The sequence below is a fragment of the Chelonoidis abingdonii genome, chromosome 15 (assembly GCF_003597395.2).
Source record: "Chelonoidis abingdonii isolate Lonesome George chromosome 15, CheloAbing_2.0, whole genome shotgun sequence".
Classification (NCBI taxonomy): Eukaryota; Metazoa; Chordata; order Testudines; family Testudinidae; genus Chelonoidis; species Chelonoidis abingdonii.
Genome location: NC_133783.1, coordinates 38993559 through 39016691, shown reverse-complemented (window position 1 = coordinate 39016691; position 23133 = coordinate 38993559). Strand labels below are relative to the sequence as shown.

Below are 23133 nucleotides of genomic sequence, written 5' to 3'. Positions count from 1 at the left end.
ACTCCTCATGACTCTGGCTCCCAATCATGGAATGAACTCTGCATGGGTGCAGGCATCAGCCAGCACAAATCTCATCTGGGGCTAGATAGAGTAAAATTGTGTAAGGATTTTTAGGCTTCAAACAGAATCTATTTTCAAATGCTTACAGTTTGTTGGGAAAGATTATTCCAAATATAAAGAAATCCTAGAAATCCACAGTTGAAAAATGTAAAAAATAAATACAGTACAAAACAGGTCTTGATCCAGCACGTACTTAACTTCAGACACATGTAGAATCTCACTGATCCCAGAAGGACTACTCATGTGTAAAGATAAACATGTGTAACTGTCCGCAAGATCAGGGGCTAGGTGATGAGTGCCACTTCCTGCCTTTGCTGCAGCAAACTATCCCCATAACTGTGATGACATTGTTGGTGATGGGGCATAAACATAGTGAGGTTTCACAGGTGCCCACTGTGTACAGTCATGGAGCTGCTGTAAACAGCCATGTTAAGTTCAGTTCCATTCCAAGAATAAAAGATAAAAAGTCTGTTTGCCAAATGATAAGGAGAAAATCAATGCTCAAAGCAAATTTATTTTTAAACAATGATGTTATCACAAAACAAAGTCAAATCTATATGTGCAGATATCATGAGTGTAAAATGAAAGACTGTGCTTTTCAATTGTTTCTACTTGAGAAATTCTTTTAATCAGTTAATAGTTCAGAGTTATTCATATCTAAGGATGAATCATGAAATCATTTTAAGTAAACCTTTCTTTGCTATTTGTGGTAAGGCAGATGAATTAGGTATGAAAAAAACAGTGAAATGTTGCAAAAAAAGAGCCCTTACCTTTTAAACAGCTTTCAGAAATTGGTTTTAAACATTTTTTTAAAAAGGGGAAACAACTGTGAATGCACAAGTTTTATTAAAAAATACATAAGGCATCCTATGAATTTGGCAAAAAATAAAATCCTCCTTTTTCCTTATTACAGTAAGATAAAATTCCTGAATCAAAATGAGTTCCATTAGCATACATAGCAAGTTATGCTGTTCCTTCAGATTTATAATGGAAATCAGTAGGGCAATTTAGGATGGAAATGTACTTTTTTTTTCTTGTCAAATCAAAAAACACTTAGTTTTAAAGCGATATTTTGCAAGAACAAGAGGAAGTTTAATTAAGTGATAAACAAAGCACTGCAAAAGGAAATCATTCGTTAGGCACTGAAGTCAAAATTTTAATTGAGGCTCTTGTAGGCCAAATTCTGAGCTGCTATAAGTCAGCACAGTTCCACTGAACCTACACTGTATGTACCAGCTGAGCATCTAAAACGTGTCTTAACATTTCGTGTCTCCCCTATGTAAAATTGCTAATCAAAATCTTAAGAAAATGATGAGTCACCTCAAATCAAGTCACAGGATTCTCTAAAAGCATATATATAAGGCCACACTTCAATAATGACAATACTCACTTTTTCAGAAATATAAAGAAATAATGGTTTAGATGAATTCCTAGCTGCATCACAACCAGTACGTGAAAGCGAAGAGTTTATTTTTTAACACTGAGAGGTTTTCAATGCTACCAAGCATTACAGCAGATATTAATCAATCTGAAACATGCTTTATAAATTGATCTAAAAATTATTTATGATAGCTTGGCTTCAGTATTTCTTGTCCCCCATCTACTACTAAAGGAAGAACATGTTTACAGAACAAACTGCAAGGACATGTAGCTATCACAAGCTCAGAAGTTCCTGCCATTCACCATTTGTACTCCTAGATGGATATTCTCATTGCTTTGAGCCTGACCAAATTTTATTCTCCCTTTAAAAGGTGCTGGTTGTAGTTGTGGTTGTCAGACGTCTTCCGATATAAATCCTTGGGGAAGAGAATACATGTGAATAAGCATTTCATTTTAAAAAGAATATACAGCATGTAAGGAATGCTTTTTTCCTCATCAGATTACTAGTATGTAATTTATAGAAGCAGTCACAGCACCTGCTATAGTTAAGATTGCAAAAGACTTTGTTATAAACACCTGCTTTCAGTTGCTCCTGATTTTGTGTGTACTCTTGACCCATTCACACCAGATTAAGAGGCAAAATAATGTGCTCAGTGTTAGCTGAGCTGTTCACACACCCACTCAGTTATTTGACTTAGTGTTTTCATCAATCACTTATTATTTGTTTGTTCCTTATTTTTCACCTCAATATGATTTCACTATTGTTCTCTGTTTTCCTGTATTTGTTTGCTTTTCTCAGATGAAAGAAATGACCACTATGAAAATTAACCATTGTAACCACATTTAAAGGTGTCATAAACAGATAGCTAAGGGTTAATGTTTCTTTTACCTGTAAAGGGTTAACAAAGGGGACCACACACCTGACCAGAGGACTAATCAGGAAACGGGATTTTTCAAAGCTCAGGGGGGTAATTTTGGGGTGTGTGTCTTTTGTCTGTGTCTCTCTGTTCTGTGCTCTCTCTCAGCTATGAGAGTGATTTCTATCTCCAGGCTTCTCTAATCTTCTGTTTCCAATTTGTAAGTACAGGTAGAAAAACAATATAGGCTTTTATGTTTGTTTTTTTTGTATTTACATGTGTGTAGTTGCTGGAATATTTAAATTGTATTTCTTTTTTGAATTAGGTTGTTTATTCATTTTTTCTTTTAAGCAATTGACCCTGTATTGTCAACCTGATACAGAGACTATGTTTATGTGTTTTTCTTTCTTTTTATATAAAGCTTTCTTTTAAAAAAAACATAAAAGCCTATATTGTTGTTCTACCTGTACTTACAAACTGGAAACAGAAGATTAGAGAAGCCTGGAGATAGAAATCACTCTCATAGCCGAGAGAGAGCACAGAACAGAGAGACACAGACAAAAGACACATACCCCAAAATTCCCTCCCTGAGCATTGAAAAATCCGGTTTCCTGATTGGTCCTCTGGTCAGGTGTGTGGTTCCCTTTGTTAACCCTTTACAGGTAAAAGAAACATTAACCCTTAGCTATCTGTTTATGACAAAGGTAGCACTTCCTGAGGGTGTTGCAAGTTGTGATCTTGTGCTACTGTACCCATAAGTCAGCTAGAATGTTGCAAGGTCAGAGAAATTATGGTGAGTCATTAATGAAGTACATATAATGTTAGGGTATTCTTGTTTGTACTTCAAAGGAAAACTTCAGTGTGTTTCTATCAAATCTTGAACAGTCAGGTTTTTTTAATTTCTATTTATATAATCAACTTTGTAGACTTATTTTAAGTGAGTTTAAACATATATTTAAGATTTGGTGGAAAGTAAAGATTGGTTTGTTTAAAATCACTTATTTTATTAGGTGGTTGGGGTCTGGGACTTGTATACGAAGATAGCTAATCTGTGCCCTCACACTCCTAGAAGTGTGTGCCTTTCAGATAGTTCTCCCTTATCTGCAGTCTGATCCAAACCAATTGGATTGGGTGTGTGAACAGAGAGGAAATAAGGGACTCTCCAGCAGGGAGGGAACACTGAAAACAAGCCTATGAGATAACTGTAAACAGCACTGGAAACTTATTAAGCCTGATTCTTATCTCATGTTCAATAGTTTTACAATGGTCGAACCCCTTGGATCTACTGCTGATTTATGCTGGTATGAGACCACAGCAAGTCAAGCTGCCCTATGGAATGAGCAAGCTTCACCTTGTTTGTTTATAATACAGTGGCCTGCAACATAAGGCAAACCTTCCCCTGCCCCTTGGAACTTCCAGAGGCCTTTTCAGAGGTCCAGGATCTACAGAGGTGAGAGGGCAGAGGCTGGGCAGATCAGGGAGAAAGGAAGAATGGGGCTGGTGGGGGAAGCGGATAATCCCCCTTTAACGTCACAGAGATTCCTAGGAAAAAACACGACAATCCAGAATTCTTTATCCTCTCCACAAAGCTCACTCATCTAGGGCTGTGGGAAGTCCCTAGTAAACTCCATGGGGCCTTGATGTGGATGGGCCTGGCCTCCCACAGATTCCCTAACATCTGGATGGAGTTGAGGGATTCTCTTCCTCCAGTCCCTTTCCTACTGGTGCGGTTGAAGGTCAGTATGGTCTGGCTCAATGCTAATTTGAAAAATACCCCTCCCATTGTTTTTATAGATGCTCACTTTTCCGAAGCATGCAGAATAAAACCCAGTAACTTTTTTCCCTTTAAAGTTATAATCCAGTCATGACAACAGAACTGAATGCTGTGTCTGATGTGTAATTCCTAACTTCAGCTTTTGACAGTTTTTTAGGTAAATCCTCAAGTAGTGAGAAAAACACAGAGGAAAGCTGACCCATGCCACAAGCAACAGGTAGGACACTTGCAAAACAAGATTACGGGTCACGTTTGGCCATGTTTTGTGGTAAAATAGCTTCTAAGTAGTGGATACTAGTTAGTGAATAACTGGTCAGTGTGGCAAAATAGTTGTACCATTTAAATTGTAGGCATATGAAGAACTACAGGTTGGAACGACACTATTCAGATAATAGATGAGAGAAAGCTACAGTAGAAAGACTTTTTTTTTTTTTTAAATAAAGAACTTACCCTAGCCCTATGGCAAGCAAGTGTGAGAGAAGCAGAGATGGGAGAAAAACCTTTAAAAATTCTGCTGAGAATATGCCCCCTTTCTTCATCACGCTTGTGTTTCTCATGCTGAGAGATGCAGTACGTTTAGGGTGTTTAAAGAGAAATTCCCTAATTTAGGAGAGGAAAACAAACATCACGTTAGCAAATATATATTTACCACCCATAAAAATAAAAGCCCCAGCTGAAGGACTGCAGGATGCTGAGGACACTCACTTTGGTGGGATGTTCTCAGGCCTACTGGACCAATCCCATATCCAGTCTGAATTTTGCTGCAAGAGCCTTTCTATTTCTTTTCTTCTTTCAAGAAAATCTTCTTCAGACTAAAATAAAGAGTCTTCATCAAACAGTGCACTGGACAGTTATCACTACACAAACAACCACCACCACCATCCTTATAGAAACTGGACTGACTGACAGAACTTGGGACATTTTCTGACTTTGCCCAACGTAAGGCCCTTTTGGGTTGTACTGCCACAATGCAGCCCTCTCATCTGTCCCCCATGCTAATTCTCAACTTCATTTGGGGGTATCCAAATATTCCTGCATCCCAGTATTCAACGCCTTCCCTCTATGCAGGGTGTTTACCTCAGGCTGCTTTATTTTATTTTATTTTAATTTTTTTTTAATTTCAGTCAAAATGGTTCAATCACTTCCAAGAACAGGGCTAGGGAATAAATGTGGTGTTTTGCCCCTGACAAACAATGTGAAAAGCTCTCCTGTCTCCATGCTTTGGCACAGAGACATGATATTTGGCAAAGGGTGGCCTTTGTATCAGGGATGTGGCTTTTGCCATCCCTGTGAAAATGAGCATTGAGAAACCTGAGGAACAGAGACTGGGACTGAGATGTGGAGCCAGGGATGGGGAAGAGACAGAACTCTGACAGAGACAGAGTGGCTGGAGGTGGATGGTTTAAAACCTGTCAGACTTGGGGGGAATAGCAGAAATGTCCATGAGCACCAGAGTACGCTCCGCTCCAGAGGGAACCCAAGATTCTCAGTCTCACCATTCCACAGCTGTCAGCAAATTACTGAAATCCCAGGCAAAATCTCTCATCTTCCTCTAGTGATACTTCATATAGAGGATGAGAACCTGCTATCAGTTACTCCCTTAGCTCAATTGGCAGAAGTCTGTGTGCTGGATCTACAGGTTCCAAGCCTGTTGATGACCCATGTGGCTTTCAATATAATGCCACATAATGGAAGGCTTGTGTTTTCAGTTGGCTTTTTTAAAAACATAAGCAGCCACACACAAACACCCACACCACTATGTTAAAAAAAACACCACCACATTATTAAGGTTACAAAATCAAGCACTGAAAAGTTAAGAAATACCTGTTTACTTCCTAACTTCTGAGTGCTCAAAAACTTAAACTTAAAGGTTGCCTCTGAAATCTTAATTTGGTCCCCTTGTGCACATGCATTATGATCAGGGCGGCTCTAGATATTTCGCCACTCCAAGCATGGTGTCATGCCGCGGGGGCGCTCTGCCGCTCGCCGGTCCCACGGCTCCGGTGGACCTCCCTGGGAGGTCCACTGAAGCCACGGGACCAGCGGACCCTCCGCAGGCATGCCGCCGAAGGCAGCCTGCCTGCCGCCCTCCCGGCGACCGGCAGAGCGCCCCCCGCGGCATCCCGCTCCAAGCACGCGCTTGGCGTGCTGGGGCCTGGAGCCACCCCTGATTATGATACAAACTTTTAATTACATGTCCCATTCTAATTTTTCCATAGGATCCCCACTTCATTCAGTACATAGGGTGGACTTGCTTTGAAGATTAATCAGGGCTGAATAGAGGAGGTGGCTATTGTCTGTAGGATCCCTGCCTCGTATGTTGCAGAAGTTGGAAGGTGTGTAGTAAATGAGGCAGGGGACTGCAGGAAAAAAGCAGCTGTATTGGTTGTCAGCAGTCTTCACAAGTATTTAAAAAGTAATGTATAAAAATGTTTTAATATATTTAACACACACAATATTAAAGGGTAAATTATCTAAGTAACATGTAGAAATATACCTGCTCAACCCCAGTTATTAAAGTGAATAGGGATCATATGGCTAAATACCAGACCATTGCTTTTAAAATTTACCTTTTGAAGCTATAATTTCTGACAGACAAAATGAAGGTTTTGTTAGGCCTGAAGTTACTACTTTTAAATTCATGATACGCTCATTGCAGCACATTATTATTTAAAAATAAAACCAACAGCATAACATAAGAATGGCCGTACTGGGTCAGACCAAAGGTCCACCTAGCCCAGTATCCTGGCTTCCAACAGTGGCCAATGCCAGGTACCCTGAGGAATGATGAGAACAGGTTATCATCAAGTGATCCATCCCCCCTCACTCATTCACAGCTTCTGGAAAAGGGAGGCTAGGGATACTCTCTCTGTCCATCCTGGCTAATAGCCATTGATGGACCTATCCTTCATGAATTCATCTAGTTATTTTTTTGGCCTTCACAACATCTTCTGGTAAGAAGTTTACAGGCTGACTGGGTGCTGTGTGAAGAAATACTTCCTTTTGCTTGTTTTATACCTGCTGCCTATTATTTTCATTTGATGACCCCTACCTCTTATGTTATGAGAAGGAGTAAAGAACACTTCGTTTTCTTTCTCCACACCAGTCATGATTTTATAGACCTATCATATCCCTTCTTAGTTGTCTCTTTTCCAAGCTGAAAAGTCCCAGTCTTATTAATCTCTGCTCCATATGGAAGCTGTTCCATACTCCTAACCATTTTTGTTGCCCTTTTTTGAACCTTTTCTAATTCCAGTGTATCTTTTTTGAGATGGGGCGATCACATCTGCATGCAGTATTCAAGATGTGGGCATACCATGGACTTATATAGAAGCAATATGATATTTTCTGTCTTATTATCTACCATTTTCTTAATGATTCCCAACATACACCTGCTGGCGTAAGCCTGAGCAACGCAAAGGGATGACAGTCATGTCAGGAGGAGGAAATTTCGGCCTTTCTAATCTTTGACATTACTGAATATCAATAATATTTGTATATCTACTGACCCTATTTTCGTAATATCTGAGTACCTCACAATCTTTAATGGCTTTTATTCTTCTAAGACCCCTGTGAGGTAGGGCAGTATTACCCCCGTTTTACAGATGGGCAATAAAGACCATGAGTAGATTGTACGACCTTGGGCAAGGTCACACACGATGTAGGTGGCTGTGCTGGGAATCAAACCCAGGTCTCCTGAGTCTCAATCCTGTAGCCTATTTAGTGAACCATCCTTCCTAATCACTACTGTAAATTCAGACGATGAACATTTTGACCTACATGTATGGGATTTTCAAAGAGGCCTAAGGGAGTCAGGCACTAAACTGCCATTAAAATATAACTGAGCACCTGACTCCCTTAGGCCCTTTGAAAGTTCCAGCTCATGTTTTCAAAAAAAGTGACCATGCAACTCAGTAGCTTAGAACTGTCCACACAATGGGGCCCGATCCTATGAAAACTTAGGGTAATACTTAGGGTAATATACTGCAATAAAACACCTGCAGCTGGCCCGGGTCAGCTGGCTCAGAATGCAGAGCTATAAAATTGCTGTGCAGATGGCTAAGCTCAGGGACCCAGGAGCCAGAGATAGGTGATACTGGCCAGCTGTGGGTGTTTTATGTATCTTGACTCCAGAGAGAAATCCCTTTTACTCTCAGGATTAAAGTTACTCAGTTGTTTAATCTTTGCAGGATCAGTCTCATCTTTTGTATGTATGTTTTCTTAGGCTAGTCTTGGAACTGTGATAGTCAGAAACACGTTCCCAAAGGAGGGGTGATTTGGCTTTTACCTGAGAGCTATTCTTTTCTCCACTGCTGTGAGTCTCCACTTCAGAAGCTCTGTTAATGTCCTGAGGTGTCTGGGAACGAGGAGGGCTTTGTAAACAGCAAAAGGAGGGAAAAATCTCATTAAATTCTTCATGCTGATATTCTCTATATAGGGAACTAAAAGTTTGCAAACAAAATTTGTTGGAGCAGCTGCAGTTTCTTCTACTGGACAGTTACAGCATTTGGCAGCAAGGGCATAGGCTTCTCCACTGCAACCCTAACCTAATGGAACTACCTGTAGGGTTGCAGCATAACCCATCCTCCATGCTCATTTGACTACACCCGCCAAGAAGGAAGCCAGTTTAATGCATGATATAACCTTTTGCACATGTGGACATCTGTTTACAGAGTTACTGGACTTCCCCCACAACATAGTTCATAAATATCACTGAAGAACAGCAGATAGATGAGAATGGCTTTTGGCCTTATTCAAACCAGCCACCTAGAAATGGGAGCTCCCACATCCCCTTGCCCATTCCATTAGTCTTCCAGTTCCTTCAGTCAAATTAAACTTTATAGTGCAGATCCTCCACTGGTGTAAATTGTCACAGCCCCAATGAAATCAGTCAATTTATGAGAGCTGCCTCTTATGGAAATTGTTTTTAATGCTGCTACTAGAAAGCCCTATGGTCCATAAATTAGATAAGCTAAAATATCATTTTAGCAATTACCTAAGGTGTCAAGCACACATTTTGTTTTTATCATCCCTTTTTTACCATTACTTTTCCATAAAGCTAATAAAGAAACACCTTACACCCTAAGAATGGCATTGGCATTGTTTCCGCACAGACTAATCTTACAGTCTTAGGATGGCAGCCACCATGTGCAAGCCCAGGTTGTGAAAACATCAGATTTTCTTTTATTAGAGCAGGAATATTGCCAGTGATTTAGCAGTATATCTGCGCAAAGGACAGCTGATGCTGATACGCTTCCCCTACAAAGTCACAGCATGTCAAAAACTTTGAAAAGACCCATTTACAACGTGTGATTAAAATTTTCCATGGCTTTTTCTCTTATTTTTTTATGGTTTCAGGATGGACTGCTTCAGAAACAGTGTTCCTATTTTTAGCTATATAAAAAAAAGTGTTAATTTTTTATACAGATGTGTGTTTATATAAATAATCACACACACACACCACACCAGAAAAACTGCACTATAGTAAGCACTTCTGTGTTTGTAATAATGTATTTATAGCTACCTATCACAGCGTGAGCTTTCTCTTGAACTGCTTCTCCCAGATTCATGCTGGGCATCTAGGAGTATTTTCTCCATGTCACCATTGTAAATAGAAATAGAGTCTGGTACTTGCTCTTGGCTTGTTGGCTGGACAGGGTTACCATTGCCATTGCTGCTGAAGTGCAGCTCCACCCAGGAACCTGCTTGGCACAATTTAAAAACAAAACAGGAAAAAGCCACAAAGACAAATATTTAAAGTTGAAAAACAGACACCCACCCACTTAACATTTTCAGGTTAGGTCTGATAACCTCATTCCTGCCTTCTACAACATGACTACACCTGGTACACATGAGTTATTGCTGGTAAAACTCTATTCTAACAAGACTTTCAGAGGGGTAAAAGTTGTAACCCTTTCAGTTACTTCCAAAATAGTTGTCTGAAGACCTTCGTCCCCCAGGGTAAATATACTGATACTAAGTATCAGAGGGGTAGCCGTGTTGGTCTGGATCTGTAAAAGCAGCAAAGAGTCCTGTGGCACCTTATAGACTAACAGACTATAAGTCTATAAGGTGCCACAGGACTCTTTGCTGCTTAAATTGATACTGTTCATATTGTTTGTTCTTTTTATTCCACTTTTTTGTCTGTTAAGGGCTCGATTTAAAGCCCATTAAAGTCAACAGGAGTCTCTGAATTGAGTTTAATGGGCTTTAGATCGGGCCCCCCCTCAGACATTTATGTAATATGGTTTGTTTTATAGCAACTGCCCACTTGTGGACAAGCGACTCTGTGTAAAAGTTGCTGCAAGAGCTCAAATGTCAGACCTCCACCATGGGTGACTCTTCAGTGTGATGTAAAATGTACCAGAAAGTACTGGCTTGATGCCTTTAGTATTCCAGCTAATGACCTGGGGAAGAATGGCTACCAAATGCTTAGATGCTTTTCTTAGAAAGCTAATATGTCATGCAGTTCTGATTCACAGGAAACACATGAAAGTACAAAGTGTCTGCATCGATACTCAACTACAGAAGCTTTTTATTTTAATTCAGTGAGATAGGCCATTGTTTACATCTTAATGGCTCAATGTGGTTGAAAAATATGGATTCTAATCTCAAGGACTGACTTCCTCTGCCAAGGTTCTCATTGTTAATTTATTCAATGTTGTAGAATCATCGCTCCATAAAAAAAGTGCTTGTTGTTTAACTTGTTCATTAAGCACACTTTAAAGCATCACTGTTGGGCAATATAGGATGTTTGGCAATTGCTAGATCAGCTAGTGTGTCCTAAAATATATGTAAGATCAGCTGACAGTGACATGTTTGTCTTATCAAAATGTGTTCAGTAACAACTAACTTCTATGTTAAAAGCACCACCAGTATTTCAAAGGACCTGGAGTTGGTTCTTCATTTATAAAATCAGCTAAGTGGATAACACTTAAATACATATGTACACAAAAAAATCAATGGAGTTTATCTATATAAAATGTTCATGTACACAAAGTTTTACAATAGTAAATACTGACAGTGTCCCAACCCTGAACAGTTTATTATCTAAAGTCGAGGTTCTCAAACTGGTCCGTGGACCACCAGTGGTCCGCAAACTCCATTCAGGTGGTTTGTGAATAGTTCCCTCTAAGATGTGCACCTGGGTGGCCGCACACAAGAGAAATAAAGGGCCACCCCCTTAATTAGTGGAGCTGCACAGACATGACTCCACTAATTAAGTGTCTGGACACTGGAGAAAACATACGTAAGGTGACGTGGTGGCCTTGAAGCGGAATAGCAGGGAAGGTGGGGGGGGGGCAGAGGGTTGGGGAAATTTGGGATGTGCGGCTGCCAAAGAAAGACGCAACCTTCCCCAGCTCCAGGGCTGTGGCTGCCGGGGAGAGACAGCCCTCCTTCCCAGCCCCAGCTTGGGGGCTGCCACGGTGAGGGAGAGAGGGAACCCCCATTGCATAACTGATATTAAAATATGAGTTGTGTGCTTTTATTTGTATAACAAAAGTTGTTTTTTTTTATATTGCACTTTTATCCAAAGTGCTTTACAGTAGTTAGCTAACAGTACAAACAACATTTGGAAAGACCATTAAGTGAGACCTGTGGCAATTTTCAAGTGGTCCGTGGAAAAAAAAGCTTGAGAACCACTGACCTAAAGGCATTCCAGGCATAGTACAATTAGGTAAAAGATGATAGTATTTGCATTTTGGTGAAGATAATAGGTGCGACTTTTAATGAGAGAATGTGGAAAGGGGAGGGTACTGGCATGTATTAACTGGAGGGACCATTCTTATAAGGGATTTAAAAGAAGCCAATAAATCAGTACTAGGAAAAGGAACAGTAAGGAGAGAGGCTTGAGCAGAGTGTACGGAGCATGGCATACACAAAGAAATGAAATCAAAATAAACAATGCAGTAGCTTTAATAGAATGCAGAAAGAATGGAGCCAATACAGAGATTTGCGAAGTATGAAATGTAATCAGAGCGACAGGACAGAGAGGATTCTTGCTGGCTGTGTTCTGAGTGGACAGAATGTTCAAGAGATAAGAACAGGAATTGAATCAAGCTAATTTGTGTTGTGGCTGACTAAATGGACAATTTAATAACCTCTCTCTAAAATCTGAACTCCATATAATCCTTTGCATGAAAATAACTTGGGATAACAAAGTTGGGGAAAAACACTTTACTTCCACCACCACCTGTTGCCTTCCTATCTTTTCATCTGTCTAATTGTCTATATAAAAACTTTTCTTCATCCTTCTGTTCTGTTGTGGTAGAAATCCTGAACAGGCTCAGAAGAGTCATCAGTGTGGATGTTTAAGTAGATGTGGCCTGACTGTGGCCCTCGCTTTTGCACCTTCAGCAGTTTTGAGCCTACCATCTGGCTCCCATCCTGCCCTGCCTTGCTCCAAATGCCTCTTTCCAGCCCTTGCTCACCTTTTGCTATTCCATTTACTAGGTGTAGGATATGAAAGAAATTAAATTGAAACTATGCCTGTCTGTTGGATACACCTTTACAGGAAAAAAATTAGTTTGTCACTGGATGGTGCGTTGGTATCCATAACTCAGCCAACTGTCATACAGTACAGACTATATTTGCATGCTGCAATCCTGTTGATGAAAGTACCATATGTTGACTTTTAAATAATTATAAGCCAAATAGTTGATTTTTGCTAGCACGCCAGATACATATGAATCAAAAAACTCTTGTCCAAACCACACCAGAAATATAGAGGTAGCTTTTGTACATACATGCAGTGTACTGATTACTACCTTATACGCTGTTAACTTTGTACCAAAATAATTTAACATACTTTACTATTGTGAATCAGGACATGATCTTTTTATAGACTTATTTGATTATTTAAATAATGTTTAAAGTGCTTTGAATTTGAAAAATGTTATCTTAATACTAGGTTAATGTCTGAACAGGTACCCTTATGTCTTTTAATCACAGTAATTACTCAGCATTTTATCTCTGTTGCAAATGGCTACTCATTGTCTGAGTTCTAGCAATGTCAGAATACTTATTCAAATTAAATACAAGATAAACAGTGATTAAGTGCTCTCAGGACTGATTTTAGACTTTAAAGTATTCTGTATTCCTGCAATTATTAGAATGCACAATAATATGGGATTAGAGTAAATGGTTATATTAGGCCATCTTAAACAAGTGGAAATTACAAGTAATACTCTGACACCTTAAAGACTAGCAGATGTATTGGTTCGTCTTTAAGGTGCCACAGGACTCTTTGTCGCTTTTTACAGATCCAGACTAACAAGGCTACCCCTCTGATACTTAAGTAATACTCTGTTTGCTCTATTAGCATGCTATGCTAACACCTAAGCGCTGTTTTATTTCTGCAGCCTTTAAGAGTCCATCTACACTACAGATGCAAGTGCCAGGAGCCTCTAGTTGCAACTGAGTTAAATCACAGTTCCATCTTTTACTCTTTGAACAAAATCAAACTATGTTCTCATGTGATGTAAGAGAACTGGACCTGGTTTGTATGTGTTGTACAGAGATAACCTTTGATAATGGCTAGTGCTGGTAACAGTGTTAAAATGGTCAAAATCCCAGTTCTCAAACCCATTATTAATGATCATTTCCTATTTATACAGTTCCACAGACATTTAAAACTGCTTCACACAGCAAAATAAAGACAGTCTCTGGTTTAACACATAATTCAGACATAACACAGCATGTATGAGAGAATATGGAGAGGACAAGATTGACTTTAAAAGATCATGAGCTAAACATATACATCATGTTTGTTTTTACATTGTATATTCTGGTGATTGGGGCTATAGCTAGATTACTATAAATCAGCTGTTGCAATAGTGATTAGATACTGAAGGCCTATGTTTTTATAAAGAACAGGAACAAACAGATAAGAGGGTGGGGGCTGGGAGGCAACCTGAATGGAATGAGTCATGGGGTGGGGGGGATCTGAAGGAAAAAAATAAGGTTAACTGGTTCACTGGACCAGGCAGGATTATGCAAAAAATAGGGACCAGCATGAGAAAAGTCATGGATAGAGTAACTAGTGGGACAGTATTGGATTTGTGAATATCTTTAGTACAATACAGTACTTTCAAAATTAGTCAGTGCCACAGAACATTTGCACAAAATTCTGATGTCTGAAATGACAAATTGCTCAGAGAGCAGGCACAATTCAATCTGTACAGAGTATAAGTCTCTCTATATATCACAAATATCAGTGAAAACCCCCTTTAAAACAACTGTCCTTCACATGCCTTAATGCTCAATCACAGTCTTACCACCTCCCCAACAAATTCCTTTGCGCTTCCAACATATCATATACAAGGAAGATGTGCAATAACATTGGAGCCTATTTGAATACACAATCTCTTAACTCTGATTTAGTACTTTTTGGTTTGCAAATAACATTCTATACTTTACCAGGGAGCCCATGTCTCTTGAGGATCTATCCTTGGCGGTGAAGCTGTGTGTGATTCAGATTTCAGAGCTTTTTGAATGTGTTCCATTCTTTCATGCTATTCAGAATTTCTTTCATCTCGATTGTCACCTAGACACTGAGCCAGCCTTGACTTCCGGGTGGAGAAACAGCTCTCTCTCCATGAGCTTTCTAAGAATCTCCTGCCAGAACTGCTATAAAATTACAACTCACGATACATAAAATGGAACCTTTTTTCCCCAAGAAAACCTGATATTTATATCCCAGGTGTAAGTATGGGTTTATCAGGCAAACTTATCTTAGTGTCCCATTCTAGATGTGGCACCCATATAAATGTTTGCATATAGTGTTTAACATCATTACCTTTCCAAACACACAAAGGATAAGAGACATACCAGGCAAAGTCCCTTTATGCAATGTGTGAGCTATCTGCAGGTAGCAGTGATAGAGAAATACGACCATCTGAGTCTCTTTAAAAAAAAAAACACACCACCACCAAAACCCTTCCAAGGCTCTGAGAGTTATGAAACACCCTCTTGTGGTTTTGCTACGTGCAAAACTCCTAAACTGGCGCATATACCCTGGGCAATCAAGTAAACCAAATTGCTCTCTGTCACATTGGCACAAAGGGAAATCCCAGAGAAGAGTGGGAATGTAAAGTAGATTTTTTATCTTTATTTCCAAAACTCCCATATATACAGGAAATACATGCTGTGATTTCACTTCCTTTTTCACGCTCAGTAAAACATGCATATCTATCATAATCCTAACTCACTTTGTTCCATTTCCATGCTGCCTAAGTATTTTGAAACAAATGTATATTCAGTCAAAGTATTATAGTTTACTGCAAGGGGTGGAATGTCAAAACAAGAATAGGTAAATTTGAACTTAAAAAAGATGTTAAATGATAGATTATTATTAATTTCCAGAAGAAAATCAGTGTGTTAGGTACTTCCAAATAGACTCAAAGCCACCTTTCCTGCCCCATAGATTATCAGTCTAAGGAACCTGAATTGTATCAGGGAGATGGCAAGAATGTGTTTTTCTTTCTTAAACACACAGCTAGCCATCCATGCAGCCATAACTGTACCTGCCATGTTACCATAACTCGATTGCTGCTAATGGCAACCTCACTGCTGGGAGGAATGGGGAGGAAGGAGGAGGGTGTAACGAGATCCCGCACGGACTTTGTGATTTTTAAATTGCTCACATTAGCCCTGTATCTAGGCAAGCTACAATAAGCCCACTACACACTCACGCACTAATTTGTGGAGTTAAGAACAGCCCTGCCTGTCTATTCCCTGCGCATGCAGTACTGATCACCATTTGCAAGTGCTGACATTTGCCCCTTGCTTGTCAAGTTTCATGTTTACTGAATGATTATTACTGAGCGTAACAGCAGACCTTGACTTGGGAAGACGTCACATGCTAGAAACAAAGGGAACCTGGGTCTAAACCAGCCCCCGTTCGGTGCAGCAAGTCCTTAGGTTAGACCAGGCTGATGGGGCTTTCCCTAGCAAGCCCTGCGAACTAGGGGGCCCGAGCATTGGTAGTAAAGGGGGGAAGGGCTGGCTCTTACCATGCAAATTCTCCTCTTGTAGGCTGAGTCCCTCGCCCTGCGACATTGTCTCTGGTTTCTTCTAGGCAGGAGCGTTTCTATTTTCAGCCTGCCCTCGCTGCCTGCTCTCTCCCGACGCTGCTGGCGGGAGCAGCTGCTGCTGACTGCGGCCACGTACGCACCGCCGACTGACCAGCAGCTGACACACTCTGTTGTTGTTATTGCCGCTGCTGCAGGTTCGGGGCTTTGTTTGGGATTATGACGTCTCGAGGGAACGGGCCACCCTGATTGGTTGTCATCACATTCCTCCCCCTTTGCTCCTGTAACGCTGGCTGGTGCGCTGGCTGCCCGGCGAGCTCGGGAGTTGCTGGGATCAAAACGCAAAACCTGGATGCCACGAGCAAGCAACAGCAGCTGCAGGTATTGCTCGATTCGAGCAGCCACTGTCCTCTGGGTCCTAGTGGCGCCCCATCTCCACTGTTACCAAGCAGCTAGGTAGTCTCAAGAGTTTAACACCCGCCCCCTGCCCCGGCCTCGCCTCGCCTCCTTAATGGCTAAAATGATGGTAAACAATGACTAGTTTGACTTTGCATTGGACACTTAAATGTAGCTGGCCTCATTTCAGATTGGATGAGAAATGGGGACAGTCAAAATGCTGGGTTCCTAGCACACTAATGTGCATTGCTTTCTAGGCATACGTGCATGACCTCATCTTCTAGCACTAATGTCTGGATCACTTATTCATTCCTCCACTTGCTATATGTAAGCGGGGGAATGGTCCCGCTATCATAGGGAACTTTCCTGGCTTATACACTACCCCAGTGAAGTGGGCTAGCAAAATGATCTGAGTCCTCGCTCCCACTCCCTTTACCTGGAAGCCTGCCTGACCTTGGGGGGTTCCCTTCCACTCTCCTGTGGGGCAGAGTCCTTGTAATCCCAACAAGGCTGGGCCCAGGATTCCTGGGGGCTCGACCCCCGTCCTTGTTGTGGTCACTTAGGGCAGGGGATAGGGTGTCCCCACTCTGGGATGCTCTCGCTGCACTGGACACTTCCCTGACCCACTGAGAATTACATACAGTTCAAAGCAAACACAATTTATTAAACAGCAATCAATTTAAAAAAATAAGGAAAATGTGGGAAAAGTTAAAGGAAAACACATAACCCTACTCTGTGGCACAGGGACATCACAACCACAATCTCTGGAATGTAAGGGAAGTTCAGTCTGTTCCTCACAAAGTCCCAGGCCTCCTTTCTCAGGCCCTGGCTGTGCTGCAGAGATGCTGCAGGTCAGACACTTGCTCTGGCCGTGGCCACACACCTTCAGGCTCTGGGTGGCAGGACCCTTCTTCCTAGCGCCCCCGCCCTGTCAGGGTTATGATCCCCCTCCAAGTCTGTCCTGCAAGGCCTCTTGGCTGGGGGGCCCCTCGGTTTCCCCAGCTGCTCACCATACCCAGCTCCGGACAGCTCCAGCTCCCCTCTGCCTCAGCGCTGCTGCTGCTCTGCCTCCAGCTCTCTGGCCTGCTTTTCTGGCCCCTTTGGCTCTGTGGCTGCAGCCCTCCTCCCAGCACAGGTTTGCTCTCTGGGCTGCTTCTCTCGCTTTTGTTGCTGTGACTTTGCTCTCTCCTGAGCTTGGCCCCACTCTGTCTCAGGCAATTCCAGCTCACATGGAGGACGGGAACTGCCCCCCTGACTCCCTGATTAGCTTGCCTGCCCTGTCAGTCAGGCTGACCTGGATCATTGGCCTCTCCCCATTGTTCCTGGAGACTGTCAGTCTCAGCATCCTGATTTCCCAATCAACTCTTCCCCTTTCTTTTGATACTGGGAGCTAGCTAACCAACCTACCCCCACCCTCCCACTGATTTTAGTCCCTTTACATATGCAACTTGTTACTGACCTTTGTGCCTAGAGGTATTACCTTTCCCTACTCTACTAATTGTACTGGTCTTTAGCCACTGTGGGGTCTGGTTTACACCTAAAACTTGGATCAACCTAGCTATCTCACTCAGCATTGTGAAAAATTTCACACCCTGTGTGACATAGGCTACGTCTACACTACGGGATAATTTCGAATTAGCTAAAACCGGTTTTATTAAACAGATATTATGACGTCGATTGTGCGCGTCCACATTAGGCACATTAATTTGATGGTGTGCGTCCATGGTCCGAGGCTAGCATCGATTTCTGGAGCGGTGCACTGTGGGTAGCTATTCCATAGCTATCCCATAGTTCCCTCAGTCTCCCCCACCCCTTGGAATTCCAGGTTGAGAGCCCAGTGCCTGATGGGGCAAAAATCATTGTCGCGGGTGGTTCTGGGTACAGCCTCACCCCTCCCTTTGTGAAAGCAGCAGACAACCATTTTGCCCCTTTTTTCCTGGGTGAACTGAGCAAACGCCATAGAACAGCAAGCATGGACCCTGCCGAGATCAGTAACGCAATCGTGGACGTTGTAAACACCTCGCGCATTCTCATGCTGTCTATGGTGAACCATGAACTGCAAAGGCAGGCGAGGAGGCAGCTACAGCAGCGCGGCGACGCAGAGCGATGAGGAGTGGACACTGATTCTCCCTAACGCGGGCTCCTGCGTTTTTGGAGCTAGCTGGTGGTAATAGGGGATGTTCTCCATACGAACGCCGATTTGAGTCGAGCACGGGAACAGCACAGACTGTGGGACCACATAGTTTTGCAGGTGTGGGATTGATCGCAGTGCTCGCGAAATCTTATCAAATCTGCACGGTAATGAGCTACTTTTCTTGAACTTCTTGTGACTTAGATTTCCCCTGCCCTGAAATGCCATACATAAGCAAGATAGAGGCAGCCTCCAGTGGAAGAACAAGTGGCAATAGCCTGAACTTGCAACTCCAGAAGCTTACCGGTCAGTCAGGAAGTCAAATTTTGGAGTGGGGAACATCTACTGGTGGGGGGTGCTTGTGATGCAAGTAGGCAAAGCATATTAAGCTGCTGCTACGAGTTGTGACTACTGGAAATGTTCTTGGCAGGTCATTCAAGTGGAGTGGCTTGCTGCAATGGATTACTCTAACTGGTGGGGGGGCCATAGATGTGAACCCATATACTGTCTTGGCCCGGAGCAGCCAGGGCCCAGTTACGTAAAGACGCAAGGGGTCTTTCAATGGTGTGCAAGCCTGGGGATCCAAGGGACGTTTCAATCCACATCCACGTGGGCCTTGGCCAGGAAGGGTTGAGACGCTCGGTGTCTGTCAGAAGCACTACTCTGTTTAACGGCTGCAGCAAGGGAATTCTTCCAGACCATCAGAAAATAACAGTGGGGATGTTGAATGCCTGTCGTTATCTCTGGTGGACAGCCTAAGCTAGTCTTCATGAAGGTACAGCTATCGAGAAAGGCATGCCTAGGAAGGTGGATGCAAGGATAGTTCAACTAGGCTGAGCAAGTGCAGGATGGTGGTAAACGTGATTTGGGCGTTAAAAGCTCGCTGCAACTATTTCTTACTCAGCACAATGTACCGTTCTGCTAACCTCTCAGCTCACATGTCTTTGTTGCTGGTGGTGCTCTCACAATTTTGTGATAGTAGGGAGACCTTTAGGCGGGGCTTGGAGGCTGAGGGCAAATACCCTGGCGCTGATACCGAGCAGCCAGACACCAGGGCGGTTGGAAGAAGCCACAGGAAGTGGTGCGCTAGGAGAATCCTTGAAACCGAGGTGTATCACGGGCCGGTACGGTGACTGTATGTTTGCTTTCCCTTCAATGAACCTCCCCCACCTTCTTGAACATCCTTCCCTGAAAGCAACCCACCTCGGCCTTTGATTACAGCTTGTTAAAATAATTCCTATATTTAAAATCATGTATTTGTATTAAAAGTCATTCCTGTAAGCACCGCACCCTCCCCTTTGATTACAGCTTGTTAGGAATAAAGTCCTGTCATATTAAAATATATATTTCTTATTAAAAGACACTTGTAAGCACGCACACCTCGCCCTTTGCATGTATTCCTTTGTTAACGTAATTATAAGAAGAGGAGGAAGAATTATCAGGTATATGGGTGTGGTTTGGGAGGAGGATAGGAGAAGGAAAAGGCTATTAAGGCACATTTCATGTAATGCACTTTGGGTTGGACTGTCACGGGGGGAGGTGGGCGGGATGAGCAGAAATGCTCTCCCCCACGCGTTACAACGTCTATGGAGATTCGCTATCTCGAATAATGAGGGAAAAATATAAAAGATATGACCAACAGACAGATCATAAGATCAGCAGACATTCAAACACTGTACCCTAAAAATATGCCTTCTTTCCTAAAACAACATCCCAACACAAGAATAAAGTATCTACTGGTCCGAACAAAACAATGACAATTGTGAAAAAATGTAGGTTAAAAATAACTGTAGTACAGTGCCAAAAAACAAAATACAGTCTGGATGAGGAAGTTTGGTACATTCTGATACTGGGAGGGTGGGTTACACAGGGGGCCTGCAGTGGCACTGTAACCCTGCTCTTCCTGAAGTCCACCAGACGTCGGAGGATAGTCAGTTTGATCCGCAGCAGCTCAGCATTGCATCTGCCATACCATTATAAGCTGATTCATGTTCGCTGCCTACACTCTGATTTTTGGCGCCACTTCTCAATCTCGAGTCATTCCCTCTTTCCGTCAACGTTCACTGCGCGATATTGTAGAACAATTGGCATCTTTCTCCTGTACTTATTGCGCTAGCATGAATCCTTTCTCACTCATATCTGATATGGAAGCATGCTCTTTATTGTGGGATTACTTCCATGATTTCAGAGAACATTTCATCTCGCGTCCTCATCTCTACTCCTGCCTTATCGAGCTGGCCTTTTCTGCGGGAATGGATGTGGAGGCTGGAAAACTGTGTCAGCTGCATGGGGGAGGGAACAGGGAGGTCAGTATGTCAACATGATACATTTTACAGAAATGATTATACTCTTTCACAGTGAGAACCCTTTCCACCTTGTCATAGCACATGGTTTACTCAAGGTTGCATTTTGGATCATTTTTAATATTTGGATGCTTGGGCTCTGGAGTTTGCAGGCATCTGCAGACGCAGGTCCGGAGCATATACTTCAGCTTTCATGTGGCCATGGTAAGTGCTTTTATCTTTTTACTTCTCCACCTTCATATACAAGTGCCCTATTGATGCTTTTTCCTCTAACAGGCAGCAGCAAACGATACTAACGCTACTCATCTGTCCCTATGCAAGGGGATTGCTCTATTCTCCCCACCGCCATTGGTGCTTTCAGTGTATCACCACCCTCACACTTCTCCCCTCCCACGTGTGGCTGGTAAGCTGGGAAGATTCCTGCTCGCCAAAACCAGAAAGCTCAGCGCTATCCTTCCTCCCCTCCGCCCACTTTGCTACATGCAAGGAAGATTTGAATGTAAGCCAACAGCGCAGTAGGAAATAGCCATCCTCTGTCCCTTAATTAAATTCCTGAATTTCGAACGCAGTTAAATGAATGATATATCTCCTAAGAATCAGCTGCGAGATGAAGAACGAATGTTTCTTGGAATGCCAGCAATCAGGGCCATAAACGAGCTGTGTTTGTCACGCAATGATAGCCCAATTAGCTTGCTACAGCTGCATGGCGAGCAGAGTGTCCTATCTGGTGGACGAATAAAGCTGCCTTTGCCCAGAAACCTTCTGCAAAGGCTTTTGCGAGTACCTCGCAGAGCGCATTCATGAGATTTCTATGGAGGATTTTCGCTACCATCCCCAGAATGTTACAAACTTTTCCTGTAACTTTACTGGCTGCAAATGCACTCCCAAACTGGATTGGCATCTTCATTAAAACGCTTACTTTTCTAACATGTTTGTATTTCAAATACACTCACAGAGGTTGGCTTCCGTGGTTCACTGTCTGGGCTAGTGGGCTCGGAGGGCTGGGGGTAATTCTGTAGAATGTGTGTGTGAAAATGTGGAGCATCTGTCAGATGCTCCAAGTAATTTTCGTTAAACACAACTTCTTCAGATAGATCATTGAAGACAGAAGCTGTGCATTCTCTTTACGAAGTTTGGCTAATCCCTGTGAATCTTTGAACATATCTTTTATTTGAATGCTCAGTTGACTGATAGTTAACAATTAGGGCACAAGGGAAGCAACTGTATGTGGGACTAGCAATCCAGCACAAGTCAGCAACTTGTAGATTGGAAGAGCAACAGGGCCAGTCACTGCTAGTGTAGTGGGCAAGGACTGTCAGCTTCCAGAGTCCTACCACTAACTTCTATATGCACCTTGTATGTTCATATTACATCTCCCTCGCGGAATTGGTTTACACACTTTCATTTTGAAGTTAGTAATAATAATAATAATCATAAACACAATAAATGCTGACTATGAACCGAGATTTAACCTCAAAGGAATAAAGTCTTGGTATAGTGCAAATGCACACATAGAATTAGAATACTACTCAGCTAGAATACTGTTTTTCTTGTAATGGAGGCTTTTGAATGACATAATTCTGCCACCACACACACCAACCCCACACCACCATAACAATAACCCACACCACAATTTAACCACACACCACAATATATAACTACCCTAATCGCAGTGGTTACTGGAAATTGAGCGTTATTTGAGTAAAACACTTGCCATAAACATGAATTAGATTCGGATAAGATGAATTTAAACTCGCAATACATAGTAAAATGTCACCCTTGAATACTAGCTTTATAAAGAAGAAAACAATATAATCAGAGGAAAAGATTCAAGAATTTTGAGGATTGCAAAAGTGAACTCAAGAAAAGTATGCTGTTTTGTCTGGTTCTGGCTATTTCTGCTCATGTTTGGATTGATAGGTAATTAATAGCACTATCGGAATACAGTAGGTGGGAACAATGCAATCACCCTTAGAATCTTATCAGACCAGGCAAATTTGCTGACTTTCAATGGACCAACAGAGAGGGTAATATGTACATTTACAGGAAATTTTAGTTTTTTCCTAAAGTAGATTCAAGTGCAGCTGAATTTTGCAAAGTAACTGTTGCATTTTGCAATTAACATTTCAAAGTATATTTTTTGTTTTTCAAATACAGCCTGCTTTGCAAAATGTCGATTTTTTCCAAAACTGTGATCATC

The 23133-nt window shown here is 42.0% G+C and overlaps 1 protein-coding gene across 1 annotated transcript; it reads right to left on the bottom strand.

The window, feature by feature from the left end:
• Positions 1-554: 554 nt before the first annotated feature.
• BNIP3 (BCL2 interacting protein 3) lies at positions 555-16477 on the bottom strand. Its single transcript, XM_032799703.2, has 6 exons — positions 16086-16477; positions 9596-9773; positions 8360-8444; positions 4777-4883; positions 4522-4671; positions 555-1856 (listed from the first exon to the last, which is right to left on the bottom strand). Exons 1-6 carry the CDS (start codon positions 16129-16131, stop codon positions 1805-1807), a joined length of 618 nt encoding a protein of 205 aa, XP_032655594.1. The 5' UTR covers positions 16132-16477; the 3' UTR covers positions 555-1804.
• Between the last annotated feature and the right edge of the window lie 6656 nt (positions 16478-23133).